At 59.8% G+C, this 19,383-nt stretch overlaps 2 protein-coding genes across 7 annotated transcripts; one reads left to right on the top strand and one right to left on the bottom strand.

Moving 5' to 3' along the window:
- Window positions 1-69: 69 nt before the first annotated feature.
- CRELD2 (cysteine rich with EGF like domains 2) lies at window positions 70-8,465 on the bottom strand. 5 transcript variants are annotated; one of them, XM_032492533.1, is made up of 11 exons: window positions 8,144-8,444; window positions 7,671-7,753; window positions 7,047-7,157; window positions 6,700-6,791; window positions 6,008-6,184; window positions 4,457-4,552; window positions 3,211-3,294; window positions 2,165-2,260; window positions 1,541-1,687; window positions 959-1,029; window positions 70-349 (listed from the first exon to the last, which is right to left on the bottom strand). In XM_032492533.1, exons 1-10 carry the CDS (start codon window positions 8,273-8,275, stop codon window positions 1,001-1,003), a joined length of 1,047 nt encoding a protein of 348 aa, XP_032348424.1. In that variant the 5' UTR covers window positions 8,276-8,444; the 3' UTR covers window positions 70-349; window positions 959-1,000. The 5 variants fall into 5 exon arrangements, with proteins under 5 accessions (XP_032348424.1, XP_006179726.2, XP_032348425.1 ...); XM_006179664.2 differs by lacking the exon at window positions 959-1,029 and having other exon boundaries at window positions 8,144-8,428; XM_032492534.1 differs by lacking the exons at window positions 70-349; window positions 959-1,029; window positions 1,541-1,687; window positions 2,165-2,260 and adding an exon at window positions 2,267-2,480 and having other exon boundaries at window positions 3,180-3,294; window positions 8,144-8,465.
- Window positions 8,466-8,641: 176 nt separating this feature from the next.
- On the top strand, window positions 8,642-17,883 carry ALG12 (ALG12 alpha-1,6-mannosyltransferase). 2 transcript variants are annotated; one of them, XM_032492531.1, is made up of 11 exons: window positions 8,642-8,774; window positions 9,462-9,607; window positions 10,808-11,144; window positions 11,214-11,346; window positions 12,946-13,119; window positions 13,788-13,982; window positions 14,696-14,799; window positions 15,227-15,450; window positions 17,069-17,238; window positions 17,315-17,390; window positions 17,516-17,883. In XM_032492531.1, the coding sequence occupies exons 3-11, from the start codon at window positions 10,977-10,979 to the stop codon at window positions 17,745-17,747; spliced, it is 1,476 nt and encodes a 491-aa protein (XP_032348422.1). In that variant the 5' UTR covers window positions 8,642-8,774; window positions 9,462-9,607; window positions 10,808-10,976; the 3' UTR covers window positions 17,748-17,883. The 2 variants fall into 2 exon arrangements, with proteins under 2 accessions (XP_032348422.1, XP_032348423.1); XM_032492532.1 differs by lacking the exon at window positions 12,946-13,119.
- The last annotated feature ends 1,500 nt before the right edge of the window (window positions 17,884-19,383 follow it).

The raw sequence follows: 19,383 nt of genomic DNA, 5'->3' as shown, positions 1-19,383 counted from the left end.
GGGCTCGGTGACCCGCAGGACAGGCTCCATTTCAGAGCTCCCGTTCTTAAAGGGACAGACCCGTGCTGGTTCTGACTACCTGCAACGGCCAATTTTATTATAAAGAACAGTATCAAAATATATGAATCTCTTGAAGAATCACCAAGGAACGCAGCTTTTTAAAGGGCCAGACGGGCACCAACCACTTCAAAGGCAGAGTCCGCCCGACCGTCCCCCGGGCGCAGGGCCGCCGCGGCTGCCCGTCGGGCACTGGTCTGATAACTTGGAGTGCAGGCGCGGCTTCCGGCACAGGGCGCGTGTCATAAGTCTTCACGGGAGGGCGGCAGTGCGGGGTTTTCTTCTGTGGCTTCTGTCAGAAAACAAACAGATCATTCGGTGAAGTCCTGGCGTGAGAGACTCTGAGGACGTGGCCACAGGGCTGGTGCTGGATGCAGCAGGGTGGAGCCGGCCCGCCCCGGCCCTGGGGTGGCACCAGCTCCCTCCAGGGGCGGCGGCCATCCCAGAGCCACTGTACCACTCTGGGGTGGGAGGTGGGAGACGGGGAGCTGGGGAGGCGTCCCCGACATCAGCCCAGAGAGCCTGTGTGACGGGGAGGGGCGAGGGCGGGAGGTCCCCGGGACAAGGTGGGGGCAGGGGGAACATGGCCGAAGCCCCTCCTCGCCCGGGCCTGCTCTCTGCCGAACAAGCCCCTCTGTCCTTGTTGCCTCGCCGTCACTGCAGCGCGTCTGCGTGGATTCACTTCTGTTTATTCTTTATTCTCCGTCCTGCTGGGGACTCAGGGAGCTGCTGGCATCTGACTCAAGTCTTACTCCTTCTGGAAAACTCTCAGCCATTGTCTGAACATTGCTTCCTTCACGTTCTCCACATTCTTCTAGAACTTCTGAGACTATCATGAGAACGGTGTCCCCCACCCCCAAAGGTGCTGACGTCCAGCCTCTGCACCGTGAACGGGACCTGCCTTGGAAACAGGGTCTTTGCAGGTGATCAAGTTAAGGTGAGGTCATTGGGGCCTGATCCAGGGATGTGTCCCTGTAAGAAGAGGAAACTCTTGGACACACACCCGGGGAGAGGGCCACGTGACAACAGAGGGAGGGGCTAGGGGGCCGCAGCTGCACGCCCAGGAACTCCGAGAATCTGGAAGAGGCAGGAAGCATCCTCTCCGACGGGTTTCAGAGGGAGGCAGCCCTGCCGGCTTCTCAATCTCAGACGTCCAGCCTCCAGGACGGGGAGACAGCGGTCTCTGTGGCTGACACGCCAGGCTGCGGTGCTCTGTCACGGCTGCCCAGAGCTCCCACGGAGACCACCTGCCTCTGCCTCCCCCCACGCTCTCTGCGGGGACCAGTGCAGACCTTCCTTTCCGTCCCTCCGTCCTCTTGTGCAGCAGCCCCCCAGGGTTTGTACCTGCAGAGTTCTACCTCTTGTCTTGCAGGCACCCTGGCCACCACCATCCCAGAGCCACTCTGTGTGACTTTCTAACTTGGGACCAAGTGGCCAGCGGACCCAGACGCCACTCGGAGGGCCGGGCGGGCCTCACACTCACCGTCCCCTGGGGGCCGCGTCTGCACGCAGGCGTCCTCGGCCTCCTCGAAGCCCTCGGGACACACACAGACGAAGCTCCCGGGCGTGTTGTAGCAGTTCTCATTCCTTCTGGGACAGATGCCCCCTGCGTGCGCACACTCGTCCACGTCTAGGTGAAGACAGCTCGCTCAACACACGTCCGGGACCGTGGGACTCAAGCCGCCAGGACTCACTCGCACACAGAAAGCACAGAGACTGGAGAAGCCCAGTCGGGAAAGGAGTGGGGGAGAATTTAGCAGGACCTCAGAGGCCTGGCCCTCGGTGGGGACAAAGGCATACAGTCTGGCAGACGACGGCGGGGGCTCGGTGGCCTCTCCAGTGGGGTCTAGCCGGGCCTCCACCTGGAGGCTGACATGCAGCCACGGGGCCGCGTCACCAGGAGCTGAGGGGGCAGTGCCCTGGGAACACCAGGACCAGACCCCCAGCCCCTGCCCGTGGCCTCTGCGAGCCCAGTCCCGACCCCGCAGCACTTGCGAAGTGGGCTTTGCAGGAAGAGCCCAAGCCCAGGGCCCCGCCCCGCCAGCAGCTTGCGGGGCTGTGCACGTCACGGCCCCAGAAGGCCCCGTGGCCGCACGGCAGCACCGACCTGTGCACTGGCCGCTCTCTTTAGCGTAGCCGGGGACGCACTCTTTGCAGTGTCCGGGGCCCTTCCCCGTGCAGCCCACGCAGGTGGGGTCACACTCTGGGAACAGAGGGAGAGAGGTGGACTGAAACCCTGCAGGCCTCAGACCAGTGTCCTTGCCCGTCGGAGGGGAGTGCGCAGTGCGTTCTCAGCACCCCGCCTCCCTCCCTGGAGAAGTGTGAACTTGCTTGAACGGACCATCAGCACCAGGTCCCTCAGGGGCCAGGACGCAGCGACAGGGCTGGGGCCGCAGTGCTTGAAGCGACCCTTCCGTGACCCTCTGTGGAGTGGAAGCAGCAGCTCTTCTCAAAACAAAGCCCCTCTGCTCATGACCCTGCTGACTCGCCTGCTGGGAGCTCAGTGCGGATGATAGCTGGGCTCAGTCCACTCTGAGGGCATCACCTTGGAGACACGTCTCCACAAATGTGGAAACGCTGGGCCACCAGCGTGGCCACGGACTCGGGGAGCAGCCTCACCTGCTGCCGGTGGGCGAGGAGCTGCCACGACCTTCGGGGAAGGGCGGGGGCCTACAAGCCATGTTCCCTTGAACAGAGCCACTTGGAAATTGAGCCAAAGAAAATAATGAAGAATGTGAAAAGCTCTACCTGCGGGGTCATCACAGTTTGTAACCGTGGGAAAACCTGGGCGATTTAAATACTCAACAACATGGGTTGTTAGAGAAAATTCCACAATAGCGGTAGCTCCAAAACAACTGACAAAGTAGGAAGCGCGGCGAACAAAGGTGGTCCCAGGGTGGTTGAGGGAAAAGATACGAGCACGAGTCAGAGCAGCGAGCACGGGAGGCCCCTCCGGGGAGGGGCAGGCCGTCTCCTTCTTCCCACTTACTTGCGTTCTCTGACTTTTTTTGGCAAACACCTGTTATTGAGTTGCCACGTTAAACAGAGGTCACGCTGACAAACCACACAGGAGCGTCTCAACAAGAAAAAATGGGACCATGCAGGACTTGGAGGCGACCCACCCCAGGGAGCCCCGGAGAGCCGGGTGGGCACCTTCGCACACGAACGAGCCGCTGACGTTCTCGCAGTACTGCGTGTCGCCGCAGGGGGGCGTCTCCGCCGCGCATTCGTCCACGTCTGGAACACAGCAGCACAGCCGTGAGCACAGGCCCCTGGACCACCTTCCAGAGGGCACAGGTGCTGGCTGCTCACAGCCTGCGGCCAGGGCTGGCCTGGGCAGAGCGGTGACCACCGCCTGGAAGGCGTTTTGACGGCCGTCCTGGGAGGCCTCTTGTGTGCAGGGCCAGTAAGGAGGGGCCGCTGTGAGGGACAGACGGCTGACCCATGAGCACCCTGCACTTCCACATGGCCTTGATGAAGCCCCAAGTCTGGGCTGATGAGGCCACTCCCCTCTCCACTTAATTTGGGACAGAGCCCAGAGGCCCCAGAGTTGCGTGAGGCCAAGCAGCTGTGAGGGGTGAAACCAAAACTGAGGCCACGGTGGGAGGAGGAGGCCCCCGCCTCCACCTGCCCCCTGCCCCACCTGCCAGCACCTGGGCCTGAGGAAAGGCTCCTTGGCAGGGCCAGACCCCCCAGACCCCGTCAGCCCTTGGAGTCGGGGCTCTGGGACGCTGTGGGGCTAGGTCTGAGGTCCCTGCTCATAGGCGGTGGCCCTAGCTGCCTGGGCGGGGTTGGATGGAGGGCTATGGGCCCAGCGCCAGGGCCGGAGGCCTCGGGACCCGAGGGCCGCGCAGAGGCCAGCGCAGGGGAGCGCCAGGAAGGCCACGCCTCCTCCCTGCGATGCGCAGCTGACTTCTGACTTCTGACTTCGACGGGGCGCCTGTGTGGCTGCAGGCCAAGGGGAGGGCTGTGCCTCTGCTTCCCGTATGCCATGCACCCCGGCAGGCCCTGCGGGCACCCTGCCTGTGCTAATCCCATCCTCACCATAGCCAGGGGCCACCCTCTCCCCGCTGCATCCCCTTGTCCCCTGGCATCTGTCTCTTTTATGACACCAGGGCACATGGGGCCACAGTTGGCACAAGTCCCAGGTTTCCCTCCTGGGCCCTGAGCCAACAAGACCAGGGGGCCACCTGATGGCAAGGACTGGTGCAGGGGCCACCCTCCCCGCCCAGTGTCTAGGCTGCGTCCAGCCCCCGGCAAGGTCGCACTCAAGTAAATCTTGCCTCCACAGCGGGACCCTTAAAACACAATCAAGAACATCCGAGCCTCCCTCCCCACAAGTCCAGGACGGGCAGAGAGCACGGCGGGGTGTCCTGAGGGTCGCTGGGCGGAGCCTTACCCACGCAGGCGCCGTCCTCCCGCGCCCAGCCCGCCTCGCACTGGCTGCAGTCTCTGCTGGTGGGGCCCGTGCACGTCTTGCACGACTCGTCACAGGCTGGAAGGCAGAGGGGATGTCTGTCCATATGCATGAACCCCGTTCTCAGCAGTGAACACAACGCAAAGGTTGTTCCAGAAGTTAGGAATTACATTCGTCAGGGTGACAAGAAAAACCGAAAACAAGCAAAAAAAGCCCCAGGGAAGCAAGATTCACCCAACAGAAAAACCTGCTTACATACTTAACGATATTCCTAAGCTTAACGAGAAAAGACAATCCATGGGGTCTCTGGTGTCCACAAGCGAGACAATTCCTAGCAAATGAGGACTCCAAGGGACTCTTTTATAACCTGCAGAGGGAACGACCCAAACGCCGGGGCCCACGCCCAGCTGGGCGAGCACGTGCCACCGCCAACGCGCAAGGGCGCCCCAGGGTCCGGGAAAAGACTGGGTGTGAGAATCATAGCGGCCCGGCCTTCCAGGCGGCAGCGCTTTCATGGCAGGGAGCATCCCAGAGGGCGGCAGCCCCACCACCAGCAACAGCGTGAGAATTCAACATGACTGCCGACGCCAAAAAAACCCCAAAGTGTTCCTGTACATCAGTGACACCAACGGGAAAACGTATCGGGAAAGGGTGCCCCTCGTGCCTTCCTCTGCGGATTTACAAATCCGTGCCCGCTTGAGCTGCGTCTAGAGGCGCAGGTCCAAGATGCTCACTCTGGGCTGATGCAGCCTCAGGAGTAGGGCACAGGCCTCCCCCACGTGAATGGTCAGTGTGGCTGGTCACAGCTGAGAAGGTGACCCAAGGGCCCATCTCAAGACTCACGGGGGAAGCCCAGGATGCTGGCCAGGGCACCTCTGAAGACCAGGTAGGAGGGCCTGCTTTAACCGACACCAGGGTAACCAAGACAGTGTGTCCTCTAGAAGGGGATGTGGGGGCCAGGAGGTCACTCTGTGTGGCCTCTGGCGTCCTCTCTCTCATCTCACCATCCCGCCTCACGCACTGATTCGGGCTTCCCTCTGCTCACTCCCAGACCCTGAGCCCCAGGGACCGCGGGCATATCTGGCCTCTGCGCCCCGTAGCATGCTGAGGACGCCAGCAGGGCACTCTAGGGCCAGCCGTCCTGCCGGGACCATCTCCGGGAGAGCAGGCTTGTGCCACAGCAGCCCGGGCACAGGTCACAAAGCCCCGAGAGCAGTGTGGACAGAGCAGAACTGAAGACCCAGTGCTGTCGGCCCTCTGAGTTCTCCTCCAGGAGGACGCTGGGAGGTAGGGGCTGCACTCTGCCCTCCTGGGGACGCGGGGGGGGGGGGGGGGGGGGGGGGAGGGGGCAGAGGGGGAGGGATGCTAAGGGACGGGAAGTGCTGGTCCCCTCATCTCCCTCTCACAGTCCCCAGGGGCCTGCGTCTCCCCAAAGCTCCCAGGAGTCTGGGAGAGGTCATCAGTGCCCCTGCTCCCGTCCACGCAGCAGCTCGGGAAAGGGGCTGCTCCTGTGTGCCTCCCGGACGGCGGTACCTGTGCAGACGCTGTGGGTGGCGTTCCTCAGCGCGCTGAAGTACCCGGCTGTGCAGTCGGTGCACAGTGGCCCCTGGTAGCCCAGGTGGCACTGGCAGGTCCCGTCCCCCTGTCTGCTGCCGTCTCCACTGCAGAGGCCATTCCCGCTGCAGGGCCGCTCGGACCCGCCTTGGCACGCTGTGGGGACACCAGCCCTGCTCAGAGTGCACCCCGGGCCGTGTTCTCACGCAGAGGAAGTGTCCCTCACTCAAGCGACATGGTCATGCTCAAAACAGCTTTCTGGGTCTCCTGCTGAAATCCAAGCCCTCCTTTACCCCGGAAGCAACTGTGGTTCTGTCTGAGGAGCACACAAGCCCCTGGGCAAGGGGTCTGGAGAAGCTGTGACACCTGGGGTCTGCAGGCCCAGTGGGTGGCCCTCGTGGGAGCCCAGCGCACTTAGACACAGGAGAGCGAGGACACCCTGCTGTGGCCACAGGCCAGCAGGGAAGGCAGGAGTGGTCGTGGCCAGTGGGGGCTCTGGGCTCCAAGACTGTGCCCTTCGCCCAGGTGACCAATGAATGACTTTGGTGACACCAGGGCAGTAAACCACAGAAGGCCCCAGGTTCCCTCCCACGCCTCTGCCCACCTGGGAATCACGACAGGGATAGCAGGGATGATGCAGGACACTCGAGGGTCCCCACGGAAAAACGTACCCAGGCAGTCCGGCCCGTAAGTTCCTGGAGAACAACAAACTTTCAGTGTTTTCACACAAAACCATTCAAATAAGTCAGGATACTTCTTCTTCCTATGGGTTTTAAAAAGCGTTCACTACATCTCACACAACAGATTTCCTTAAACAAAAACTCAGTTGAACGTAAAACGTGCTCCTGAATATCCCAGGGTCTGGGAAGCAGACACTTCTCGCTAATCTCGTCAAGATCACTGCACCCCGGGAATGAAAGACCGGAATGCGGGAACTCCTACTGCTCTGATGTCTCTAAATCTGACTCGACTTCAGAAGCGAGTCGTCCCGGTGCTGGCCCCCAGCGTGGGCACTCACAGCTGCAGCCACCAGGCCTCCAGATGCTCCTCATGCTCCTCCACCAGCTGGTTGCACTCGAAGTCGCTGCTCCCACACAGGCCCTCCACAATCTCCAGGAGGCGGACCTCGCTGAAACACAAGGCCGTCAGCGCCGCGAGGCCGGGGGAAGGTGCGCCTTGGTGCTCACTGCCCGCTCTACAATGACGTCCTGAGGCCCTGCCTGTGCCAGGCCAGGACTACGGTGGCAGTTTAGTGAAAAAAGACCCTAACGAACACCCCAGCTGCAGCTGGGGGTAGTCACTACCTGGCAAAGAATTAAACGTGGAGGGCAGGGGTGCTCAGAGAGGCCTGTCCATCCTTGGGCTGGGACACCAGGTGTCAGGCTCTGCCAAAGGAAGCAGCAGAGGGGCAGTGGGGGAGGGGGTTAGCCCCATCTGTGCTTTTAAAAGACCACCGTGTCTGTTGTGCAGAGAGTGGGTGGGACAAGCCAAAAGGCTAGTCAGGGCCAGCACACCAGTCCCAGCCCCAGGCAAGGCCAGGTGACTGTGACCGTGTCAGAGCACCCCTCTGTGTCTGTCAGCGCTCCCAGGACACCTCAAGCACCAGAGGCAGGTGCCAGACGGGTGGGAGTAGTCTGCTCACCTGAACTCGTACTTGGACAGTGTCTTTTCCTCCCAAGCTGTGTTTCCACCGCCGAAGTTCTTCTTTGCTGTGTCCACCATTCCCTGCGGGGAGAGGGCAGCACAGAGCTCAGCACTGCTGCCTCGCCCCTGTCCACGGCGAGATGACTTGAGTCCACGGCGGGGGTGACTCTACCGCACTGCACAGTGGCCCTTGTCCATGGCACAGTGACCACGGTCCGTGATGAAGTAACCCTGGGTCAATGGCAAGGTAACCCCGGTTCCACAGCAGGGGCGACCCCGGTCCATGGTGAGCTGACACTGGGTCCACAGAGGGAGTAACCCCAGTTCCAGTGGGGCAACTCTGGATCCATGGCGTGGTGACTCAGGTTCATGGCGGAAGTGACCACAGTCCATCATGGGGGTGACCCAGGTCCGTGGTGAGGGGACCCTGGCCCACCCCCGGCTCTGTGTCCCTGCACGGTGACCGCCCACCTGGTTGAACTTGTCCACCAGCTCCCGGCAGCGCTTGCAGGGCGTCGGCTTCTTGGTGGCCTCGCCGGGCGGCGGCGGCGGCAGCAGCAGCAGCAGCAGCAGCCCCAGCGCGGCCGGGGCCCGCGGGAGCATGGCAGGCCGAGGCGCACAGCGCTGCGAAGGCGCGGCCGCGCGGGCACTGGCCAAGGTCCAACAAGAACCGGCAGAACGATCCGGCCTCCGGCCGCCCACCGGCTCCACAGCGCCGGCCGTTCCCGGGGCTACTTGACGACGCCGGCCGGGGTCCCGCCCCGCGCCAGGCCTCGCGCCGCTATTGGTCTCCTGGTCCTCATGTGGCCCAATCCGAGCTCGCCACGAGAGCGACCAATAGGAAGGCCCCGGGTCAGCGTCCCGTCGGGAGGGGTGGACGCAGGAGGCGTGGCGGGCCGAGCCCGCCCCTCGCGAGCACCGCCCTCGGCGGCCATCTTTACGCCGGGCAGGCGGGTGCCCGCCGGGACGGCAGCCGGGCTTTCGCGGCCATGTTAGGATCGGGCAAGGGCGTCGCCTCTGTTCTCCGTTTCCACCACCCCGCTTCCGGCCGAGGGCAGCCCAGGCGGCCGCGCTTCAGGGGACAGCGCCGTGGGCGGAGGAGGTCAGCACGCGCGGCTGGGGCTGTCGGGGCTCTCGGGGCGGGCTGCGGCGACCCCAGGCTCGCGCTGTCGCAGCGCTCCTCGGGCCTCACCCTGCGTGTCCGCGCGGGACGGTCTCCGGGCCTGCCCCCCCGGGGGTTCGTGCTCCTCTCCTGGGGGTTCGGGCTCCTCTCCTGGGGTCGGGCTTCTCTCCTGGGGGTTCGGGCTCCTCACCTGAGGGTCGGGCTCCTCTCCTGGGGGTTCGGGCTCCTCACCTGAGGGTCGGGCTCCTCTCCTGGGGTCGGGCTTCTCACCTGGGGAGCCGGGATCCTTTCCTGGGGTCAGGCTGCCCCCCTGGGGCCTCATCAGCATGTCTCTGGGGGCCCGGGAATCTGTGTTTCCCCACGTGCCTGAGGCAGCTGGCTCTGGAACCCGTGGTTTACACAGGAGAACTGAGATGAGCGCTGTCTGGGTTTTAGTGGGGTGTAACTGCCGAAGGAAGAAGTACAAGGGTAGGAAGTTTTCTCTGACCTCTGGCTGGCCTAATGTGCACCAGATGGTTTGTGTTTCCAGCCAGGGATTAATAACGTGAACATTATTTGACCAGTTTCAGTAGGGACCTTAGAATCCAAATGGACTTTCCTAACCTGAGATGCCACCGTTCTGTAAACTACATTTGTTTGAATCGTGGTCTGTTCTTGCCTATATAGGTCTGCGGGGACTGCCGGCTCCTAGCTGACCTGGGACAGCTGCGAGCCCCTGTCCGGGTCCTGCCAGGCAGCACTGGCACACGTGCTGCGGAAGCTTGGTTTCATAGGTGCTTCCTGTTTCTTTCAACTTTTTCTCACCTCAAACGGTAAGAAGAACAGAGAGCTGAATATGAAAGTTCTGTGGTGTCTTTGGTTTTACTGGACTTTAAAGCACTGACGTACTTTTAATGTAAGCGTAAGCGTGTGTGATGAGGTCCACGTTGAAGAGTTTTTACTGAATTTCTTCTTCAGCTAGTCTCTTGGGCATCAGTGCACCAGGCTCTGCCGAGACAGCAGTGGTCAGGATGAGAGCCCAGCAGGGGAGACAGAGGCGCCTTTTCATTCAGCACCGTGGATGCTGCTGTGGTGCCCAGAGCCCACCCTTTTGTCCCCGTACTTCCCCCACCTCCCCGCCACCACTGCTGTACCAGACACGACTCTGCTCCCTTCTCACCGCACTTCTGAATTCCCCACTTGCTACCTGTGGAGAGCACAGACTTCATAAATCTCCCTCGACCCAAAAAGTACTTTCAACAAACGGGAAGCACTGTGGTTTTGTCCTTTTTTGCTTCTGGTCCTTCTGATTTTGATCAAATAAAAGCAAAACTGTTTTAAGAAAAGCCAAGAAAAAGAGTTTGCTGTCTCCCCCAACTCCACCCGCCCCAAACTGAAAGCTCTTGGTCTCCCATGAGTAGGAACTGCCCTGGAACTTCCATGGTTTTCCCAGGAAGCTTCGTGCCATGGGGTGCCCCCCAAAGTCCTGTTGGGGTTTGGGTGGTCTCCTGCAGGCATGTCTGCCTGCACCCCCACCCCTAGAACGCACTCATGCTTTTTACCACTACTTGTTTGTGTTGAGCTCCCTGGGGCTCCACGTGGCTCCTGGGGTGAAGTTTAGAACATGGCAGGGCAGGCGTCCACTGCCCCATCTCACTGTCCCCTGTGTGCAGGGCTTTGCTGATGCCCTGGGCCCTGTGTCCCACCTCCTGCCTTCTCCAGGCTGCCCCTCTGTCCTCCAGATGCACCCCACCTCCGCTTCACTCTACTGCAGCCACTGCGGGGGCCAAGCCCAGGTTTTCTCCTACCTCCTGCCAGACTGGAGCTTCTTGAGTGGATCGGGGTGTCATCCTGCCGCCCTCCAGAGGTTGCGCAAACCCGGGGCCCAGCTGCACAATGGACTAGAGCTGGGTTCTGCAGCCAAAGTCCTGGGAAAGTATTCACACAGCTTGAAGCATAAGATAGCTAGTTAAAGTAAGACAGCTTCTGGAGTGTGATTTTTCTTTACACATTCTATTTTGACGTACTTTCAGATTTACAGAAGTTCCCGCAATTGGAAGGATTCCCACTTAGCGTTCACGCACATCTCCTGGATGTTAACTCCGGCGTGAGTTCTGAAGCTTGGGAACCTGTGTCTTGTTTCTGAACGCGGAGAGTGGCAGTGCGGACAGTGGATGAAGGCCTGTGAGGCTGGAGCGCAGAATGGCTGGGAAAAAGCCGCTGGGCCTGGGTGGGCAGCACCGGCTCCTGGGGCTGCTGGTGGCTGTGGCTGCCTTGCACCTGGTCATCTGCCCCTACACAAAGGTGGAGGAGAGCTTCAACCTGCAGGCTGTGCACGACCTGCTCTACCACCGGCTGGACGTGGGGAAGGTGAGGCCTGCATCCGAGCGCGTCGTCCCCTGATGCCCGGGGCCCGCTGACCCTCCCTTCTTCCTGCAGTATGACCACCTCGAGTTCCCCGGAGTGGTCCCCAGGACGTTCCTCGGGCCGGTGGTGATTGCGGCTCTCTCCAGCCCTGCAGTTTATGTGCTCTCCCTGTTGGAAATGTCCAAGTTTTATTCTCAGCTAGTAGGTAAGGGGGTCTTCCCATGAAGACAGAATGAAGACTTGTGTGACCGGTCACGCAGGTGGAGGCTCCCTCACACAGGAGCGTCCATCTGTTGGGATCTTGGCTGTGCTGGCTCCTGCACGGGGTGCTTCAGAGCTGGGCTCAGATGGCAGCCTTCCCTGGGCTGTGCCCTGCGGCTGCGGTGGGGGTGACGGGCCCCCTCCCTGGGCCGGTGCAGGAGCAGGTGGGAGCGCCGCCTGGGGAGCCCCATCCCGTGAACAGAAGCCTCACATTTCACTGCACAGAGGTTGCCACCGATGGGCTCTGTGCAGGTCATTCTGGAACTTTCCCTGTGCCCACACAAATTTTTTTAAACCAAATTTCAAACATTCTATACATACTGCTCTGCAGCCTCCTTTTTAGCCAACAATTGCCATCTTCCCATTCCAGTAAATTTTTATCACATCTGTACCCAGATCATATTTGGATTTCCCAGCTGAGCCAAACACATCTTATGGCTGGTTTATCTGGCCTGTGCGTAGAGCTTTAAAAAAATCCAAGTTCCTGGACAGACGAGGAAATGGAAGTTCACCATCACTCTGGGGCAGCTAGATAGGCTGTTCTGGTTGTGTCGGGGTGCCGGGTGGCCCTGGACTGGAGAACTGAGGCCGCGTCTGAGCCTCGGATGTTGGGAAACGTGGCCCTGGAGGTGTCAGCCAGGTGGCGGGGCTGCTGTTGCAGGCCAGTCCTGCCCTGCCCAGCAACCGAGCGCCTGGGAGCCCCTGGCCCGGAGCGGCCAGTCACAGCGCAGCTTCAGGGTCGGGCTGTGGGGGTCCAGCTGCTTTTCCCCTACGCCCAGCCGTTTATACTTTTTTTTGACAGTTTTAAGAGTGCTTATTGTTAAATAAACAATGTGAGAGGACTTGAAAGGTAGCCTGCCACACCTAAAGTTAGTATCAAGTAAACCGCAAAATGAAGAAATTCACCTTCTTGTCACTAGTTTGAGTAAGAAAAGATACTGTCACCTCAGATTGATGCACTGTAGTCTATGATCTGTTTTGCACACCTTTCTTTTTGAAGTCTAGTTGATTTACAGTGTTGTGTCAGTTTCAGGTGTGCAGCACAGTGATTCAGTTACACATACATACACACATATATGTATTTTATGTCTTTTCGTTGTACGTTATTATAAGATATTGAATATAGTTCCCCATACTATGCAGTAGGACCTTGTTGTTTACCTACTTTATATACAGTGATTTGTATCTGCAAATCCCGAACCCCCAATTTATCCGTCCTCACCTTCCCCCTTTGGTGACCACGAGTTTGTTTCCTGTGTCTGTGAGTCTGCTTCTGTTCTGTAAATAGGTTCATTTGTGTCACTTTTCAGACTCCACACATAAGTGATATCATACAGTATCTGTCGGTCTCTGGCTCACCTCACTTAGTGGGACGACCGCCAGGTCTGTCCACATTGCCGCCGTGGCCTCATCTCGTTTTTGTGGCTGATAGGCCAGCCCGTCCTTGTACCCAGGCGAGTGGGCTCTCTGGGGGCTGCTTCGCCGTCCCCCGGGCCCAGCGGCACCGCGCACTGCCGTGGCACACGGCACCGTCTCTGTTCAGTCAGGGCCGTCCTTGGACTTGGCGTGATTTCCGGGCTCTGGACCTTACAAAAAGAAGTGAGGCGGCAGTTCGGGGCCACGGTGGCCACCATGTTCTGCTGGGTGACAGCCTCGCAGTTCCACCTGATGTTCTACTGCACGCGGACGCTCCCCAACGTGCTGGCCCTGGCTGTGGGTATGTCCTGTCCTGTCAAGGGGGAGGGGCTGCTCCCCGTGCTGGGCTTGGGCACACCCGCCAGGCTGCAGGTGCGTGGCGTTCGTTGAGGTGTCTGCCTGTTGAAAGCTGCTCTGCACTGTGTGCGCGGCTCAGAAGTGCTGGGCAGGGAGGCCCGTGAGGGAGCGGGGCTCTGTCCTCAGTGACTGAGGGTTGCCTTCCCGGCTCAGCGCAGGTGGGTGCACATCTGCCCTGGGGCCGTGGGGTCCTCTAGGGCTGAGTGACCCAGCCGAGTGACTTGAGCTGGTCTGTGGACAGTGAGCCTGGGAGGAAGGAAAGCCACGTGCAGAGCAGGCGGGGCAGCTCTGTTCGGGTTCTAGGGGTGCCCCGGTGGATCGGGGAGCTGTGGTGCTCTGGGAGCTGAGGGAGGCCTGGCCCTCTCCACGCCTGGAGCAGGGACCTCTGAGGGATGTGGCGGGAGAGGTGAGGGCAGAAGTACTAAGTGGGGGCCAGCAGGCGAGGGTGGACATCGGCGTCAGGGGTCTGCGCCCACGAGGGCTACAGAGTGGCCTCGGCCTGTGCAGTGGGGCGGGATGTGGGCCAGCTGGGGGCGGGCATCGGTGTCGGTGGGTCCTGCTGTCTCCGAAGGGTTCTGAGTGGCTTTCCTGCACCTGTGCCCCCACCTGCAGTCCTGCCGGCCCTCACCGCCTGGCTGCAGCAGAAGTGGGCCCGCTTCATCCGGCTCTCGGCGCTTGCCATCCTGGTCTTCAGGGCCGAGCTCAGCCTGCTCCTGGGCCTCGCGCTGCTCCTGCTGCTCTGTTCGGGGCGGGTGTCCGTGGCCAGGGCCCTGCGCTGCGCCGTGCCGGCTGGGATCCTCTGCTTGGGTGAGTGAGGGTCGCCGGGGCTGCGCTGACCGGAGCCTGGGCTTTGTCGTTTTACAAAGACGAGAGAGGGGTGGGGGGTTAGCTCAGCTGGGAGAGCACGTGCTTAACATGCACGAGGTACTTGGTTCGATTCCCAGTACTTCCATTTGAAAAAAAAAAGACAAAGACAAGAGAAAGAAACTTGGGACGTTTTCTTGTTTTTGTTTTTTCATTAAGTAAAATTACCTTAAGGGGGTGGGTCTGGCTCAGTGGTAGAATGCGTGCTTAGCATGCACGAGGTCCTGGGTTCAGTACCCCATACTTCCGTTAAGTAAATAAGTAAATAAAGAACCCTAATTACCTTCCCTGCAAAATAACAACAAAAAACTCAAAACAAAAGCAAAAATTACCTTAACCTTCAGTGGTATTAAGACGTCTTAATGTTCTTACTATTCTGCCCAAGTGTCCCCCGTGAGGCACCCCCCGACCCTGGCTGCCTGGGGTCTCCATTGGCGCCTTGGCCAGGCCGGGTGGCCATGACGGACCCACATGAAGCTGCTCATTTGGGGATGGAGGGCCCGATGCCTCAGCTCCTTCAGGTGGAGCTGCTGGTGGCCCGTGGTCTCTGTGCTGACGGAGGTACTTCAGGGGGACGTTCTCCTGGGACCTGGACTCATCGAGGCCTGAGTTCCCTGGTGGCCGTGTCCTTCCCTAAGGAAGTCTTGTCTCCCCAGGACTGACGGTGGCTGTGGACTCCTATTTTTGGGGATACCTTGTGTGGCCAGAAGGAAAAGTGCTTTGGTACAACACCGTCCTGAACAAAAGTTCCAACTGGGGTGTATCCTTCCGGCATCTCTGTAAGACAGCCTGCGGGCAGCTCGGAGCCAGGGCTGCTCCCCTCCTGGGCCGGGTCCTGCTCCACGTGCAACCACCACCTGGCTTTCACAGACCTCGCGTCTCCTTTTGTCCTCCTGAGAATCCGCTGTCTTTGACCGTTCTGTTGTGAACGTTTAGACACACCCACAGACAGGAGGCGGCGATGAGTCCCCAAGGCGCCTGTCACCCTTTGTGGTGAGATGATGCGGGAGAGGTTACAGGGCCCCGCGGGCCCCACCCGCCATCCATGGCCCCGGGTGCTGGTGCGGGTGCAGGGTCACCGCCCGGGGGGTGCCTGTGGGGCCCTGCCTCCCTTGCCACTCTTGGCTCCTCGCATCCTGGGGATGTGACTGGCTGGCATGTGGTGTCCTTAACCCTCCCGCCCGCAGACCTCCCCGCTGCTGTGGTACTTCTACTCGGCTCTGCCCCGCGGCCTGGGCTGCAGCCTGCTCCTCGTGCCGCTAGGTGCAAGGGACAGGAGGGCTGGGGTGCTGCTCCTGCCGGCGCTGGGCTCCGTGGCCCTGTACTCGCTCCTCCCGCACAAGGAGCTACGGTTCATCATCTACACCTTCCCCCTGCTCAACATCGTGGCCGCCAGGGGCTGCGCCCGCCTGTGAGTGCCACCCGCCTCCCAGTCCCCTGGGATGGCTTCACTGGTTCGTAAGGGGCAGATTTAAGGTACACCGTGTTCAGCTAGGTGCCTGTGTCCAAGGAAGGCAGCCTGGTGTCTCCGTGGTGATGGCGCTGGGCCAAGGCCAGGCCAGGACCCACCAGGCGCCGACCAGGGGCTCTGCCTGGTCCTGTCTTCTGTCCGTCTGGATGTGAGTCTCCACACGGAACACGGCTGTGCTAACCGTACAGGGCTTGGTCACTCAGGAAGGATGCTCACACGCTGGCTGGGGCATAGGGCAGCCAGGTAGGGAGCTCAGTGTGTTGGGCCCTGTGTGGTCAGCGGATCAGTCAGGTGGAGGGTTTAGGTACAGAGTGTTTGTCCGGGCGGGTGGATGGGCCGGAGGAGAGGGAAGGTTGGTGAGGTCCTTTCTGCACCATGTGGAAGCCAAGGCTTGGGGCCCGAGGGGGCAGGGCAGGGGCTACTGAGCGACAGGCCCAGGCTGTGGGCGGGGCAGCCACTCACTGGGGAGCAGGGCCACAGGTCACTTGCTGTGATGGGAACCGGAGGCTGACGCAGCACCTCGGCCAGTGGCCCTGCGGTGGCCCCTTGTCTGCCCTGCCTTCCAGAGAACACCTGTCAGGCAGGAGGCGCTGCCCTGGCCCCTGGCCCCTGGCTGAGGTGCTTGCTGGCTGCTGCTCTGACTCCTTGTGGGTGAGCCGGGCACCCAGCGCTCAGAGGGTGCAGACCCGGCAGAGACTGGACCTCAGGCCGGGGGTGGGGACCTTGCACAGGAAGGTGGGGGCGTCGGGATCAGCACAGCCAGTGTGGGGAGCAGTGTGGGCTGTGTTCAGCAGTAAGCTGCGTTGGGGGAGGGTCCTGTGTGACCTGGAGTCAGCTTCCTCTGAACACAAGGCCTCCAAGTGCTGGGGGCTGGAGCAGCGGGCCAGTCGCGGGACTGGGCCTGGATCTGCCTTGTCCTCCCACCCGGAGGAGAGAAGGGCGTGTGCTCGTGTCTTTGGCAGAGGCTGTGGGCCCTCTGAGAGTCGTCCTAGGTCCTTGAAGTAGTCAGCTGGCGGGTTTGCACTCAAAGGACAGAGAGAGGATTTGTAATCCCAAAGTTTCTAGAGTCACTGCTCGTGCGGACGCAGGTGCTGGCAGGAGCACACGGGCTGGCCGCCCAGGGGCGCAGCCTCACACGGGTGGGAAAGGTGTGGAGCTTGAGGACGTGTCTTAGCAGGGTGGGTGACGGCGCCCGTGCTGAGGTGCCGGGCCTGAGTTTGGTCAGGGGTCCAGCCCGAGTTTACAGGGCCAGCGACCTTGCTGTCCAGGACAGACGGTGAGTGTCCTGGTCCCTGTGGGCCTCACACCTCTGCCTGCGCAGCAGATCCTCTTGGCTCCACCACGCCCCGGGCTGCGCAGGGTCAGCCTGGAGGCTGTGCTCTGAACTAAGTAATGATGGGGACACTGGAAGGTCTCATGTGAGTTGGAAATTGGCCTCTGGGCGGGATTTCAGAGAGAAAGGTCCCCTGTACCCGCTTGGTGAGAACTCTGGTTTGGCCTGGGTGACGGTTCTTGCTGCTGCTGGCGCCCTTCCCCTGGTGTCTCTGCTCTTTCCCAGGCTGAACAACTATCAGAAGTCCTGGCTCTACAAAGTGGGGTCGCTCCTCGTGGTGGGGCACCTCGTGGTAAACGCAGCGTACTCGGCCACGGCGCTGTATGTGTCCCACTTCAACTACCCGGGCGGCGTGGCCCTGCAGAGGCTGCATGAGCTGGTGCCACCCCGCACAGGTAGGTGCGCAGCCCTCGGGACCAGCCGGCCCCGGCACCGGCTTGTAGCTCTGACGGGGCGGATGCATCCCCGCAGGTGTCGTTCTGCACATCGACGTGGCTGCTGCGCAGACGGGCGTGTCTCGGTTTTTGGAGGTCAACGGCGCCTGGAGGTATGTCCTGCAACGGGGCTGTGGGTGGCGGCTCTCCCCGCAGAGGCGGAACCCGGGGTCGGGGGCATGCAGGGTCAGGGCCAGGGGGCTGGCGCTGCCCCCTGCAGGCTGTGTCTTCCCCGCAGGTATGACAAGAGGGAAGGTGTGCAGCCCGGGTCAGAGCAAATGCTGGCCTACACCCACCTCCTCATGGAGGTGGCCCCCGGTCCCCTGGCCCTCTACCGGGACTCGCACCAGGTCCTGGCTAGAGTCCCAGGCACCACCGGGCTGAGTCTGAACCTGACCAAACTGCCTCCCTTTGACGTCAACCTGCAGACAAAGCTAGTGCTTCTGGAGAGGCTCCTCAGGCCTTCCTGAGGAGAGGGCCCTGGCGCTTGCAGGCGCGCCGACAGTGGGATGACTCACGGAAACGGCCAGAGAACCGCAGATGTGTGCCCAGAGGGCCCCGTCCACGCTGCCCGCCGCTCAGGAGAACCAGGGGCTGGCACCGCTGCCCAGGGTGACGCTGGCCACAGCGCTGTTTACCACCCAGACTGACTGCTGTTTGTGACCGTGGGACGTGGACCTGCCCCCTGCCTCGCGGAGCTGCTTTTAGGCTGCACGCCGCAGCCTCCCGGACTGAAAGGTGTAAACTCCAGCTCGGCACCTGCACCCTGAGCCGCAGGGCGGGTCCTCCCTTGTGGTCCCAGCTCTTCCGTCTCAGATGAGGTTTTAGGAGGTAACATGTTCAAAAAGAATGAGAATAAAGTTTTACACGTTTTCTCACTAGCGGCCTTACGATAGTCATGCTCCCAGAGACGGCCTTGCCTGGGGTTGGTTTTAGAGATGATTTGGGCACTTTTCCACTTGGCTGAACAAGCATTTATCAAGGTCCCGAAGTGCATGTGACACTGCCAGGCCCAGAAGATGATGCAGAGAACTGGGCATGCTTTATACACACTACACACGTGTGTAAAGACGAGTGGTTTTTTTTTTTTTTTGAGCTATTCGAGAGTAAGTTGCTTATAGCTCGGCATGGACCCTTGTCCCGGGAAGGAGGTGGTGGCCTTCCACACCACGAGTTACTGTCTTTTCCATGGGAGCTGGCGGCGGCCAGTGCAGACACCTGCTGCCAACAAGGAGGCCCCTCCGCCCTCCGTGATGCGGTGCCAGCTGGTGCTTCCTGCTGTGGCCCGTCTGCGGCACTCCATGCCTGCCGCTCGTGGCCCCGCCTTCCCCGTGTATCTGTCATCACAGTATTTACTATTTGTCTGTTAATGGCAGTTCTTTGCTCAGATGTTGGCACCTGGTGATCAGCCCGCGTGGGTGGGCTGTTGACCTTGATAGCTGCCTTGGTGGTTTAATCTTCATTTCCCTATGAAGTGAATTTGAATGTCTTCATTCAAAAACCGATGGTGTAAGGGCCATCTATTTTTGTAAATTGTTTGAAGGAGGGGAATGTATATAGCTCAGTGATAGAATGTATGCTTAGCATGCACGAGGTCCTATGTTCAATTCCCAGTACCTCCATTAAATAAATAAATAAATAAATAAATAAATAAATAAATAAATAAACCTAATTACCTTCCCCCCAAAATTAAAAAATAAAAATAAATGAAAATTAAAATAAAATAAAAAGTCATCACTATTCCGAAGGTCATCTAGGATTTATTTCTCCTATGTTATCTTCAAGGAGTTTTATAGATTTGCATTTTACATTTAGGTAAGTGATCCATTTTAAGTTAATGTTTGTGAATCATGTAAAGTCTGTGTCTAGATTCTTTTTTGCACATAGATGTCCTATTTTTAAAATGCCATTTGTTGAAAAGATGATATTTATTCCATTTATTGCTTCTGCTTCTTTGTCAAAGATCAGTTGTCTATATTTATGTGGGCCTGTTTCTGGGCTCTCTTTTCTGTTCCATTGACCTATCTGCCTATTCTTTTGCTAAATTCCACTGTCTTGGTTACTATATAGCTTAATAGTTAGTCTTGAAGTCAGGTAATGGCAGGC

This window comes from Camelus ferus, chromosome 12, assembly GCF_009834535.1.
Source record: "Camelus ferus isolate YT-003-E chromosome 12, BCGSAC_Cfer_1.0, whole genome shotgun sequence".
NCBI classification, from domain to species: Eukaryota; Metazoa; Chordata; class Mammalia; order Artiodactyla; family Camelidae; genus Camelus; species Camelus ferus.
Note: the sequence above shows the minus strand (reverse complement) of the source record. Positions and strands in the feature narration are given on the sequence as shown.

Excerpts from the sequence above, each read along its gene's own strand:
- CRELD2 (XM_006179664.2), bottom strand. The coding sequence starts at position 8,275 with ATGCTCCCGCGGGCCCCGGCCGCGCTGGGGCTGCTGCTGCTGCTGCTG. Across the intron at positions 6,792-7,046 it reads GAGGCCTGGTGGCTGCAGCT|GAAGAAGAAGTATCCTGACT; the intron begins GTGAGTGCCCAC and ends TAAAACCCATAG. Across the intron at positions 6,185-6,699 it reads TTACGGGCCGGACTGCCTGG|CGTGCCAAGGCGGGTCCGAG; the intron begins GTACGTTTTTCC and ends GTGTCCCCACAG.
- ALG12 (XM_032492531.1), top strand. The coding sequence starts at position 10,977 with ATGGCTGGGAAAAAGCCGCTGGGCCTGGGTGGGCAGCACCGGCTCCTG. Across the intron at positions 11,145-11,213 it reads ACCGGCTGGACGTGGGGAAG|TATGACCACCTCGAGTTCCC; the intron begins GTGAGGCCTGCA and ends TTCTTCCTGCAG. Across the intron at positions 15,451-17,068 it reads GCCAGGGGCTGCGCCCGCCT|GCTGAACAACTATCAGAAGT; the intron begins GTGAGTGCCACC and ends GCTCTTTCCCAG.